Genomic DNA, 12,979 nt, shown 5'->3' with positions numbered 1-12,979 from the left:
TGAGATGTTTAAGACTCTTCCAATCCTGTTGGCTTCTCTTGGATGTGCAAAGGATGTCACGGTTGTGAGAATGTCGTCATCCTCCTGCCATGGCTTTTTGCCTGTGTCACTCTCCCTTGTCACCTTGATGTCACGCACAGGTGTTGTGGGCTGTGAAGAGGGCGTGATCTGAACAAGTAGCCATTCACAAATGAACTTGGAACTCAAAATGCTGCAGGCCCAAGAGCCAACATCACACTGTGAGAGGGGCTGGTGCTGTGTTTGCCACACTTGGTGCTAAGCCACGTGCAGAGGAGGAATTCATGTCTACAAGAATCGCACTAACTGCTGTCAGTGGTGGCAGAAACACTAAAGCATTCAGGTCAGAAGGGACCTTGGGAAGTCTCTAGACCAACCTTCCACTCACGTGAGGAGGAGCACTGAATTCCCACCAAGTTCCTCAGGGCTTCGCCCAACAGTGTCCTGGAAATGTTTTGAAACGGGGGCTTTGTCTAAGATCGTCAGGGAGCTCCAGGGTACCCTCTGAGGAAGGTGAGGGTGCCAGATAAGGAGAGACACAGGATTCCTTGACCCTCAACAAGCCGCTAGAAACCTCTGGAAGCTTCTAAAAAACTCCTTCTGCTGCCTTTGATCAACAGGTGCATTGCTGAGAGGCTGCTGAAGCTATTCCAGCCCTTGGACTGTTATTCCCTGCTGCTCTTCCAAGAAGGCACCAATGACATAGCCAAACTTGGACCTACAGGTCAGCCAGCCTCATCGTGATCCCTAGCGTAAGAAAGGCAGGTATTGCTTTTACAGAGGAGAGAAGCCGTTTCCATCACAGGTGACACGATAAGGGAATGACTAAGACAAAGAGGCTCCAGCAAAGGCTCGTAGAACATCTCTTATCACACAGACAACAGGACAAACTGATTCCTACTGGATTAGTGTCTAGAAGGGTAGCCAAGCATTTAACCAGGGCTAATGATATTGAGCAATCTTTTACCAAAAAGGAAAGAAATAAACTAGTCAGATAATCCCTTTGGGTGTAGCATAAAGAGAAGTAAACAGAGGCAGGACATGCGGGAAGAATTTTAGGCGCCTCAGACAGACTGTGAACCCTGGAGTACCCAACCAATGGGAAACGGGAGGGAAAAATTTGGCCGGGATTAGGGAATAAAAAGGTGTGTTTCAAGAACTGGAAGCATGCCTACTTGCTAGGTCACCCGCTTTTGCAAGAACGTGAATAAAAATGTGCTTCACAGAGGATTCTGCCTGAGGATGAGCCTATTTCATTCGGACTGGAACGTATTTCTCACACTAGGAACATGAAGGAGCAGCTAATCCGGGAAACCATTTCCAGGCACGTGAACAACAAGAAAATCACCAGGCGTAGCCACCATGGATTCGAGGAGGAGACCAACCTGATAAACTTCTACAACAAAATGATTGGCCAGGTCCCAGAGACTGAGGGAAGGGCACCTAGTATCCAATTTATGGTTTATTTTTTTTTCTTTTTATCAAATCACAAATCTTTCTCTGGGTATGGGTTTCCTGATAAGAAAACCATTTCCCAGTTCTAGGTGCAATCTACCACAGAGGCACTTATAAGGGAAGGCGATGAGGGCACCTTGCCCACCGAGATCAAAAGGATAATGCAATCCCTGAAAAAGGATTTCCAGTCTCGGTGGCATTTGCTTACGTTCACTTATGACCTCACCAGCAGTAAAGCCACAGCTTTTGTTGTTACAATACGCAATGCTTCGGTACCCACCATATGTCCAGTCATTGCGCTGGGATTAAGCCACCGTGGAACCGTCCTCTGTCCCTTAGAACATAGAGTATGGGCCCAAGAGCGTGGGAACCAACAGCAAACCATTGATGTTTACGCGTGTGGTGTATGGGACCAATAGGATTTGTTTGTGAAAGTAGCACCATTAAGGCCCAGGAAGGTTGTCTTGACACTGAACAAAATGTTTGTCATTTTGAAATACATCCTGATGAAACCCCTGACACTGTACTTGTAGATATTGGAAAAGGACGTGCTTGTGTAGGAACCCTTTGGGATTATTTATAGACGACGGCGCTGTAGGGACACACAATCAATCAGATATCCGTATTTGTAGGTTTGCTGAAATTATGGAACGTGACTTTAACTATTCAGCTTGTCCTAGTTCCAGTATGGATAGGGTTAATTTTCCCCAGGCTCCGGCAGGGGCACAGGTATTCCATCCCCTGGGAGCCATGCCCGGGCTTCGGCAGGGACACGGGTATTCCATTCCGTGGGAGCCCGCCCAGTCGGTAGCCAGGGGCTGCCAGGGGAGGGGGTGGGAAGTCACCAGTTGGGAGAGGGCTGGGCTGTCCCCGGTCCGGTGGGTGAGCGGTGGTGCCGTAATCTGTCAATCAGCAGGGGCACGTTCCACTGTCCGTGTTGTTGTTGTTGTTTTCCTGTTCCCTTTGCTGTCCCGTTAAACCGCCTTTGTCTCAACCCACGAGTTTTGCTTTTTCTTCCAATTCGCCCCCACGGCTGTAGGGGTTTGAGAGAGCAGCCGCGTGGTTCCTTGTTGCCGTCTGAGGCTGAACCACCACAGGCTCCTGTCTCAACCTACCAATTGCTGCCTTTTAACTACGCATTATATCAAGATTAATTGCCTACCACACACACACACCTCCAACGGAATGTGTACAAACTGTCTGAGAAAGAGGAAGAACATCCCTGATGGCAAACTCTCCTGGGATGGTCACCAACAGCAACCGGAGCTTTGAATTCAATGTTACATTCAGGAGTAGTTTTCTTAGATTTAACTTTATTGTGCTTATTGCTTGTAGCCATTTTATATATTAAAGTTTGGCGAAAGATGAAACAGATCATGTCAATAATTTGACTAGAATGTGGCAGTGGAGGGAGACAGTCTCACAGTGTGAGGGCTCGGCAGGGAAAACAGCCCCAGCACAACAGCAGGTGGAGGAGCAGAGCCCGGGCTTTGTCCCCGGGAGGTTCCCCAGGACCTTGCTGGCCGAGCAGGGTCAGTGCTCAAAGTGAGAAGAGCCTTGGGTGGGAAAAGCTCCATTGCAGAGGATGCCTTTCACCTGCCGCGCCCTGGATCGCGGGCTCACTCCTTCTGGGTCACTCTGCCTGGGACTGATGCCAAGCAAACCAGGTCGCGATCACCACGTGGATTCCTCGTTTACTCACAACCTCCGTGCAACTTCCCGCAGCTGCAGAAAGTGCGACCCTAGGATATCAGCCAGCGGGCATAAACCTCGCTGGTCATGTTTCCTATAGCCCTGGTGAGGAGGTCTCTACACGAGGTGTGCTACGTTCCTCCGTGACGTGTTCTGAGAATGGCAAAATGCTCCCAGACCTGCCTGTTGGCCTTTCTGTGCCCCGGGCCACCCCGGCTTTAGATGTTCCCTATGCCTTCAGATGGAGTGAGAGACCAGGTGCTCTGGGAGGGAAGAGGAGAACATCTTCTCCCGGAGGAGACATACATGAACATAGCAGATAGAGCGGTACAAGCAAACAGGGTGGTCAATTCTGCACTCTGTGGCAAGCATCTTGCAGGAAAAGCTTTAAAAATTTAACAGAATTCTATGTGGGGACACTACACACCTCTCTTCCCTTGTTACTAGAGGAGTTTTAAAGAAAATCTTCATGGTTTCTTCCAGCGGAATACGAGAGTTATCACACAAGCCAAAAATATCATTAGTTGCCTAAAGTACTTCCAGTAGAAGTTACTATTGCCATATCCCTGCTCCTGTCCAAAGCCGCCGCCTATACCACCAAAGGGTCCCGGACCCGGTCCAAAGGGGCCACCACTCCCACCGAAGCCACCGCCTATACCACCAAAGGGTCCCGGACCCGGTCCAAAGGGGCCACCACTCCCACCGAAGCCACCATTGGAACAGCCGCTCTCTTCCTGTGAAGAGAGTCAGATTGTCAGCAAGGGCACGGTGCGTGCTGTGGGAGCGGCACAGAGCCAAGAATCAATGGGAGGGACCCAGCTGGGACCCCTTCGCCATTCCTGCCTCTTAGCCACGTCATGGCACCTGCACCCTCCCACTTCGTACCTTCGATTTACGTTTGCTGGTCTTCGGGTGCTCCTCCCGCCGCTTCTTAGGCTGATCCTCCAGCTTCTTTCTCAGACGAGCCACCTCTTCTTCGGTGCTGTGCAACTTGTCCTGCAGCTTCTGCTTGTCTTCAGCCTCCTGCTTCCACCGGGCATCCCACTCCTGCTGAGCTCTCTCATACTGCCGTTGCACATCTGGGGATGGAGAAAGAGAGGTGTTGCAAAGGCAGGAGCTGAGCCCACAAGCCCCCAGGGAGTACTGTTGTGTGCCCCCCACCAAGCTTGGCCGTCTACAGGCAGTGACATGTCTCCTGCCCACAAGTTACCTTTCAGCTCCTTGTCCTTCTTTTCCAGGGCGAGGTCTATGTTGAGGATGTTCTTGTCCAGAGCCTCTCTGCGTTGGAGGAACTCCTGCAGGACGGCATCAGCCTGTAGGAGCACAGGTAGAAGAGGAGTCAAGGGCAGAAACAGCAGCTGGGGGAAATGGTTACTTGGGGGAAGGGGATGGGACGTGGAGCCTCTTCCCGGCAGGAGAGCTGCTCTTGTTCCTACCATCACCCCCTTGCCAGGCAGTTCCCCATATTTCTCCAACAGCGCCTGCTGGTCTCCTTCGAACAGCTGGTGACCCCCCGGCACATTGTAGGCACCATCGGTGATTTTTCTGTCCAAGTCCTGGAAGAGGTCCCTGAGCGCGGCCTCGCACTTCTCACGGGACGCCTGCTCGTTGTCCCTGCAGAACTTGTCCTTGATTGCCTCCACCTGGCACTGTCCGGAAAGGGGCAGAGGGAAGGAATCAGCCCAGGCTGAGCTGCGGCCACCGCTCTCACGCTGGGCAAAAATCAAGCCCTGTTGACATGGAAACTGGGATCGCCAGTCCGTGGGGTAATCGGCCGGGAGGAGACAGATGGGGAGGCCATTCTGCGCTCAGGAACATCTCTGGACCAAGGTGCCCAGGAGCAGAGAGCACGCCAGGGACCACGGGCTTCACAAAAGACAGGGGCAAGAATTAGTCGGCAGGAGAGGGAAAGTGTGGAAGGCTACAGGCTTCCAGCCAGGGCAGAGACACATCTGGGCTGGGGCAAGAGAGCGGGCAGGGCTGAGCCTCATCCCCTTTGCAGCATGGCTTTTGAACCTAGGGAGAAGAGGTGGTGCAGCAGGACAACTGACAGCCTGCAGAACGTGAGAGCGGGCCTTGGGACCGAGTCTGCTCTGCAGAGGGCACAGCAGTGTCCTCTGGCAGGAGGCAGGAGACCCCCTCCCCCCAGGACCATGCTATTTCCCCAAAGCTAAGGGGATGGTGGCGTCCCTGGGGGAATCCTGGCTGGGCTGGGGACCACCTACTGTAAGATCTGCCAGGAAAGAGCAGATCTCCTCCTGGAACGCCTGTTTCTGGAACAGCTCCAGCGTCTCCCGCTCGCACTGGGTGTGCAGATCCAGTAGCTCCTGAACCGTCTCCGTCGGCAGCTTCACCCGCCGCTCCATCAGGTCCTGGTACAATGTCACAGCCTCTTTCACTGCCGCTGCATTTACAGTCTTTGCCAGGGCGAGCACCGCGCTCTCCAGGCACGGCACTGCCCCGCTCCGGATGGTCTCCACGTAGCTCTCTGCCAGTTTCCCCAGCACTGCCAAGGAGGACCAAGGATGAGAGATCTGCAGCCTGAACAAAACACCGGCTCCCGCTCGCCGCTGGCTCCTGCCGTATCCCTGCTGCCTGCCTGCCACAGCCTTCCTGAACTTCCTTTCCTAACTCTTTCCCACCCCGTCTACAGCATCCAGCGGCTCCAGATCCACAGGCAGGGACAGCAGCCAGCAGAAAACCTCTCCCTTTCCCCACCTCCACCATTTGGCTGGGCATTTGATCCTTCCCCAGAGGCAGAGCCAAGAGGTGCTGGCCATCCAACCCTCTGCACAGCAGCACTCACGGGTCCCTGTTATGGTGCGGCCACAAGGGATGGTCTTAGGCGGAGACTTTTCCCAGATGTGGCTGCAGAATTTCTCCACCTGCTGCCGGAATTCACAATCGATCTCATCGTCCTGAAGCTCCTCCAAGCGAACCAGGTCCCTCCTGTGGGCCGGCTGGTAAAAAACAAAGCATTTGCGATCCCGAAAGAACTGGCAGATGCATTCCCGGGGCTGGTTGTAGCGTTGGGTCTCTGGGCTGCTACCTGTGGGGTAGGAGCACACGGAGCAAGTTCACCGGGGCTTGGGCTGTTGTTGACTTACACTGAAATGCTGCTGGGGTTGGACGTCTCCAGCAGCACAGCACCATTCCCTTACCAGCCTTTAACTTGAGTGCATTCTCCAAGTATTCGTCCTCAGAGATTTCCTCCCCATCCACCTCCAGCTGCAGTGTGAAGTCCCGGACCGTCCACACAAAAGTCGGGAAGATGGGGGCAACGTTTTCTGAATCCTCCAGTTCATCTTCGCTCTGCTCGGGTGCTGCTTTCAACTTGACCTGCTCAGTCAGCTTCATCACATAGCTAGGGAGCTGGCTAAGGAAACAGGGACCTCAGCTCTGAATGCAGGGGCATCGCCACCCTGCAACCGCTCAGCACTTCACGGGCAAGAGAGGAGACTCTGTGGGGACAGAGAACAGCCGGGAACCACCAGAAGGAAGAGGGAGAAAACCCCTCAGCCTGGAGGTCCACCACGTGGCACTCCTAAGGACTCAAAGCACAGCACTGGGCACCACCAGAAGGTCCTTTGGCTGTTTGAGGAACTAGGATTTGTCAAACCCTTGCCCACCACTCAGGGAGAGGAGGGCATCCCTCCTGCTGCTGTCCCACCAAGGATACTGCAGCTGGTCCACGGCTTGCTGGTCAATGGTGCCTTTGCTGTTGTAGATCAGGGTGCTGGAGAGCAGCACGGTCAGCACAAAGATCCACATGTCGTTCTTCATGTCACCCTGGAGGAAGTACCCTTGGCTCTTACCAACAAGACCCCGTAAGTCTTGGGGGCAAAGCCCCACATGCCCAGACCCTCAATGCTCCTTACCGACAGGCCACGGCAAGACCAGGTCTTGGAGAGACCCACCCCCATGCCGTCACCACCTCCTTCTCGAGCTGGGCTTATCCTCAGCTCTTAACTCTCAGGGTCCCACACACCTCTAGCAAAGTGCTCCCTGAGCTCCTCTGTCCTGTTCTGCTGCTCTTTCCCAGAAAAGCAGAGGAGTTTGGCACCTTGTCTGCCCCAGCCTCCTTCCCCATGGCCTCTGGCTCTTCCCAGCACGCTGGCTGAAGCCACCACAGGTGGTGGGAACCCCCCCGGCCTCTGGTCACCATGGCTGGTGATAAAGTGCTGGGAATGCGCAAAGGCAGCGACCGCTTCTTCCACACCTTCTCCACATCACCCAGCCCTTCCGTGTCCAGCAGCACCAGAGTGTGTCCAGGCTTGCACGGGTGAGGTACACACCACATCCAGATACCTCTGGTGTGGGACTGCACACCACTGCCCAAGGAGAAACCTGTGGGGAGGTCGCAAGGGTCTCAACAGCGTTCGATACAGGTACGTTGGGCATCCGGGGCCGGGACCTCTCTCACCTTTCCTCTGACAAGCCAGCCTGTTCATGAGGTAGGACTTGCCAGTGCGGTACAGCCCTGTGATGGCCACCACCACCACGGGCTGGGTGATCCCTGACAGCACCTGCAGGGCCTCCTGCTGGACCACCAGCCCCTTCGTCCGCGTGTTCTCAATGAGGCACACGGGCTCTGGCATGTGGATTTCAGATGCCATCGCTGAGGGCAAACACAGCCTGGAGAGGAGACTGCAAGACGGGACGGTTAACACGGTGGGGACCTTCCACCCGCCTCCTCTTTTTCCCCATTGCAAGCGCTGCTGTGAAGACAACAATGGCACTTAGACGAGGTGCACAGCCCCTTCCCGTTTATCCCAACAGAAACAGCTGCATTTCGGAAAGCCCAGCGGGACAGTGGGAGCGCTCTGCACTATGTCCTAAGCACTGCTTTGAAGTTTGCTGAGTGGAGAAATGTGCAAAAATGGGGGTGGGACATAGCGATGGCCTCAGGCGGGGCTCGAGACGAGAGGATCAACTGGAGAGTCACACCAGCCCCAAGGAAAGGAGAGGTCAGGTGGCGAGGCTGAAGCTGAGGGGAGCACCCCAAGAATTTTTTCATTGATTTCTTATGCCAAACCCCATCAAAGCCCCTCTCACCCTCCACTGTGCCTCCCACAGGGACATGCGTGCTGCTGGCCCATGCAAGGCACCCATCTCTCCTTTCCTCCTCCCACACGTTCATCACTGATGCCCTGGCGTCCCTGTCCCTTGTTGGGGTCCCTGTCACTTGCTGGGGTCAGCAGGAGCCATTCTGCAGCCCCAGCGTCCAGGGCTGCTTGCACGGGGTGGGGAGGAGGCATCAGGGGAAGGGACTCACCGTCGTCTTCGTTGCCTGCCCTGGGCTGCAAGAGCTTTGCTGCAACCTGGCTCCTGCCTGTCTTTGTCCTGTGCCCTGGGCCTGCACCTCCCCTCCTGTTCCGGGAAAAGAAGTGAGTCAGAGGCGAAAGTGAAAGCCATCATCTCAGCACAAACACTCGGAGCAGGGAAGACAGAGATGGTTTAATAAGTGAAGGAACAACAACGAAAAAGAAACAATGCCGCAGCAAACCCTCACCTCCTCCCAGGTGCCCAGGCCGTTTCAGAGCTGCACCCACCTTGGGAGACATCCCCCGACCCCCTTCTTCCGCAACCCCACCACTTTTTCCTGCTCAGCATGGCCTTATCTAGTGGGGAAGGGTGGGGAGATACGGGAAGAGGTTCCTCAGAGGAGCTGTGGATTCCCCATGGAACTTGCACACGACCCACCATTGGACGTGCTCAAGGTCCAGTTGGACGGGGCTTTGAAAAACCTGATCGAGTGCAAGATGTCCCTGCTCATGGCGGGGGTTCAGACTAGATGATTTTTGAAGGTCCTGGCTATGTCCTCACCCAACCTCTTGCCCACCCCCAGACCACTCACTGGTGGGGTGGTGTGAGCAGCAGAAAAGGCCCTTACTCTGTGTAAGCGCCGCTCAGCAATAGAGAAAACACCTCCGTGTTATCAACACTGCTTTCAGCACAGTCCAAAGCACAGCCACATGCAGACTACAAGGAAGAAAATCAACTCCATCCCAGCCAAGACCAGCACAGGGTGAACAAGAAGTTGGGAGGGGACACAGCTGGGACACCTGACCTCCACCCGACCATTCTGCTGGGTTAAACCACCACCAGCCAACGCCATCACCAGCCCCTCCCAGGCTCCAGTCAACCCCATGGACATGGAGGCAGCAAAAGGGCTCAGCCCATGCACAGACCCAGAACCTGCCCCACTACAACCTCCCGGATGCCCTGGGACTTGCTCCGGCAATGGCGAGCTCCACGGACACTGCCCACTCCTGGGCTTTGACTCCTCTCTGAGGACCTCACAAGCCCTGCCCTCTTCCAGCAACATCAAGGGGATTGACACTGGGGGACAAGAGGCTGCCCCTCCTGTCACGGGCACAGCGGGGAGGAGAGGAGAGCTTAGGGCACAGGGTGCGAGCCTGGGCGAGTCCTAACTTGCATGCAAAGCCATGGGGGGATGAACACCTGCTCCCAGACACCCATTCCCCTCGCTCCATCCCAGAGCCTGAGCAGACCTTTGGACCTCGTCCTCCTCCCACCCACTGGCATCCCCGTCACTTGCTGGGGTCCCTGTCACTTGCTGGGGTCCCTGTCACTTGCTGGGGTCAGCAGGAGCCATTCCACAGCCCCAGCGTCCAGGGCTGCTTGCACGGGGTGGGGAGGAGGCATCAGGGGAAGGGACTCACCGTCGTCTTCGTTGCCTGCCCTGGGCTGCAAGAGCTTTGCTGCAGCCTGGCTCCTGCCTGCCTTTATCCTGTGCCCTGGGCCTGCACCTCCCCCCTCTTCCGGGAAAGGAAGTGAGTCAGAGGCGAAAGTGAAAGCCATCAGCTCAGCACAACCACTCCGAGCAGGCAAGACAGAGATGGTTTAATAAGTGAAGGAACAACAACGAAACACAAACAACGCCTCAGCAAACCCTCACCTCCTCCCACCTGCCTGGGCAGTTTCAGAGCTGCACCCACCTTGGGAGACATCCTCCGACCCCCTTCTTCCTCGACCCCACCGCTTTTTTCCTGCTGAGTGTGGCCTTATCTAGTGGGGAAGGGTGGGGAGATACGGGAAGAGGTTTCCCTTTGGATTCCCCATCAGGACAGGTGACCAAAAATTGACCAATGTTGGGGGATATGGCGGGTCCGTAGACCCCTTGACAGAAGAGATAGAGATTTCAGTGTACCCATAAGAAGGCCGCGAGTTGCGTCATACAAGGACAATGTAAGAAAAAGGAGAAAGAAGAAGATTGCTTCAGAGAACAAGGAGAGTTAGGCTGTGAGAAAGCCAGATTTTGAGCAATGTGAACAGGATTTCAATAACCAATCGTATTGTAGCTACGAGCGCCTGTGCTATGTCACCTAACCAATTGAAAGCGTAGAAAGAACGCGTGAACGGAGCGTGAACAAAAGATTAGATATCTAAGAAAGCCAAGTTTGTAATAAAGACTGAGCTTAACTTAAATCTTCAAGGAGAGTCTTGTCGTTTGTCCGTCCCGACTGAAAGAAAATGGCTGTTAAAGAAAATAAGGGACTGCTACCGATGAACACAAAAGAGAAACGATATAAGTACGTGTTGCCTCGTGACCAAATAGCAGCTGTAAAAGAGACTCAAAGAGGGATGGGTATTATCCACCCTGAAGGACTGGTGCGTCCCTCCGCACCCCCCGCTCCAGCCTTGGGGGAAACAGGGGCATGGCCTTCTCCTCCTATTTCTACTAACCCCATCTCGAGTCTGGGTTTTCCATCCTTGCCACCTGAGTCAGACGATGAGGAGGGCAGTCCTATAACGGGTGAGGAAGGGACTGAAGTGGTGGACTCTGGGGAGCCACCCCCATTGTACACAAGGTGCCCCTGGACGCTTGGGGGCCAATTGGCAAAGATTTAAGTGCCTTACTAATAGGAAGATCTAGTAGCACCTTACAAGGCCTCATGGTACATGTTGGAGTGATTGATGCTGATTACACAGGACAAATATGTGCCATGGTATCGACAGCTACACCACCTGTGACTATTGAGAAAGGAACTCGACTCGCTCAGTTAGTCCCATTTCAAAGTTGTGTTCCACAAAGGGACAACGTTACACATGGTGATGGTGGTTTTGGTTCTACGGAAAACCACAAGTCTATTGGGTGCAGACGGTATCTGATCAATGCCCACAAATGCAGTGTGTTCTTGAACTTAGTGATGCCACTCCCAAGAATTCCGTCTGTGAATAACATGGAGCCTACCAAAAGATATCAGTGGAAAGTGTTGCCACAAGGTATGAAAAACTTGCCTACAATTTGTCAATGGTTTGTAGCAAAAGCGTTGAGTCCAATCCGTGCCCTGTTCCCATCTGATTACTGTCACCATTACATGGATGATATTCTGCTAGTGGCTGCAACACCGCAACAGTTAGAAAAAAATGGAACAGAAAAAACAGGAATCATTGTGTGAATATGGCTTAATAATCGCCCCAGAAAAGGTACAAGGGCAACAACCGTGGTTATACCTGGGAATGACAGTATTAGCTCAGACAGTCATGCCACAACCTATCCAACTACAAATAGAAGTAAAAACGTTGAATGATGTACAAAAAATTAGCAGGAATGATTAATTGGATTCGGCCCTATGTTGGTATTCCATCTTCCAAATTACAACCTCTCTTTGAGCTATTAAAAGGTGACACTAATATTTCAGCCCCACGAATGTTAACTGAGGAAGCAAAAAAAGTGGTAGCTGAAATAGAACAAGCTATTAGTAGTAAACGCGTACGGAGACTTGACTTAGCGGTTTCGGTGCAGGCCTTTGTGTTAGTAGATCAATTAGTGCCATTTGCTATGATTGCTCAATGGTGTGAACAAGGGGATGATCCCTTACGTGTTTTAAAATAGATTTTTTTGCCCAACAAGATGAAGAAAACAGCCCCTGGTCTATTTGAGCTAATAGCACAAGTTGTTATAAAAATTAGAACTTGATGTTCAGAACTGATGGGAAGAGACCCCGAACAGCTTGTAGTCCCTGTCCAGAGGGATTATTTTGAACGGTGCTTAGCTAACAGCACTGCCCTATGAGCAGCCGTGACCAATTATACAGGGCAGGTGAGCTACCATTTACCTTCACACCCACTGATCAAATTGGGCACCCAAATGGCCTTTGCACAGAAAAATCTCAGTCGCAGAAACCCAGTGGAGGGCCCCACGGTGTTCACAGATGGATCAGGAAAAACTGGAAAAGCTGCCATTGTCTGGAGACAAGGAACACAATGGCAACATAAGATCGAACATCAAGAAGGTTTGCCCCAAGTCGTAGAATTACGGGCGATGACCACGGTGTTTCAGAACTTCCCCAGCCCTGTCAACATTGTGACAGATTCGGCTGATGTGGCCGGACTGGTACAACATTTAGATAAGGCTGTTTTAGGTAATGTAACCAATGAATTGCTGTTTGGTGTATTGAAACTGTTACAGATAACAATACAAAAGCGACAGCAAGAATATTACGTGATGCATATTAAAAGTCATACCCAGTTGCCAGGATTTATTGTAGAAGGCAATGCACAAGCTGATGCTTTAGTGTCTGCAGTGGCCCTGGGACCTGTGCCCAATGTTAAACAGCCAGCGATAGCATCGCCTAGTTTTTATCATCAGGGATATCGTGCTTTAAAACGTCAGTTTAATCTTAGTAACGCTGAGGCTCGCAATATTATTGCAGCCTGCCCCGATTGTCAAGATCAACATGTACCTATATATTATGGCACCAATCCACGAGGATTACGTGCTTTACAGCTTTGGCAAACTGATGTCACACATATTACTGAATTCGGCCGTTTGAGGGATATCCAT

The 12,979-nt window shown here is 52.9% G+C and overlaps 1 protein-coding gene across 5 annotated transcripts; it reads right to left on the bottom strand.

Moving 5' to 3' along the window:
* Nucleotides 1-2,766: 2,766 nt before the first annotated feature.
* On the bottom strand, nucleotides 2,767-9,966 carry LOC128901408 (guanylate-binding protein 1-like). Of its 5 annotated transcripts, none has more exons than XM_054183365.1 (12): nucleotides 9,852-9,966; nucleotides 8,441-8,535; nucleotides 7,589-7,883; nucleotides 7,385-7,512; nucleotides 6,845-6,954; nucleotides 6,327-6,529; nucleotides 5,972-6,214; nucleotides 5,391-5,671; nucleotides 4,602-4,814; nucleotides 4,376-4,478; nucleotides 4,051-4,244; nucleotides 2,767-3,899 (listed from the first exon to the last, which is right to left on the bottom strand). In XM_054183365.1, exons 3-12 carry the CDS (start codon nucleotides 7,779-7,781, stop codon nucleotides 3,633-3,635), a joined length of 1,935 nt encoding a protein of 644 aa, XP_054039340.1. In that variant the 5' UTR covers nucleotides 7,782-7,883; nucleotides 8,441-8,535; nucleotides 9,852-9,966; the 3' UTR covers nucleotides 2,767-3,632. The 5 variants fall into 5 exon arrangements, with proteins under 5 accessions (XP_054039340.1, XP_054039341.1, XP_054039342.1 ...); XM_054183366.1 differs by having other exon boundaries at nucleotides 7,589-7,880; XM_054183367.1 differs by having other exon boundaries at nucleotides 7,589-7,812; nucleotides 9,852-9,886.
* Between the last annotated feature and the right edge of the window lie 3,013 nt (nucleotides 9,967-12,979).

This window comes from Rissa tridactyla, chromosome 25 (genome assembly GCF_028500815.1).
Source record: "Rissa tridactyla isolate bRisTri1 chromosome 25, bRisTri1.patW.cur.20221130, whole genome shotgun sequence".
In the NCBI taxonomy this organism is placed as follows: domain Eukaryota; kingdom Metazoa; phylum Chordata; class Aves; order Charadriiformes; family Laridae; genus Rissa; species Rissa tridactyla.
This window is presented reverse-complemented; position numbering and strand designations above follow the sequence as displayed.

Coding starts and splice junctions, on each gene's coding strand:
- LOC128901408 (XM_054183365.1), bottom strand. CDS start 7,781: ATGGCATCTGAAATCCACATGCCAGAGCCCGTGTGCCTCATTGAGAAC. Junction 7,513..7,588: donor GCTGGCTTGTCAGAGGAAAG/GTGAGAGAGGTC, acceptor ACCTCCCCACAG/GTTTCTCCTTGGGCAGTGGT. Junction 4,245..4,375: donor GAAGGACAAGGAGCTGAAAG/GTAACTTGTGGG, acceptor CTCCATCCCCAG/ATGTGCAACGGCAGTATGAG.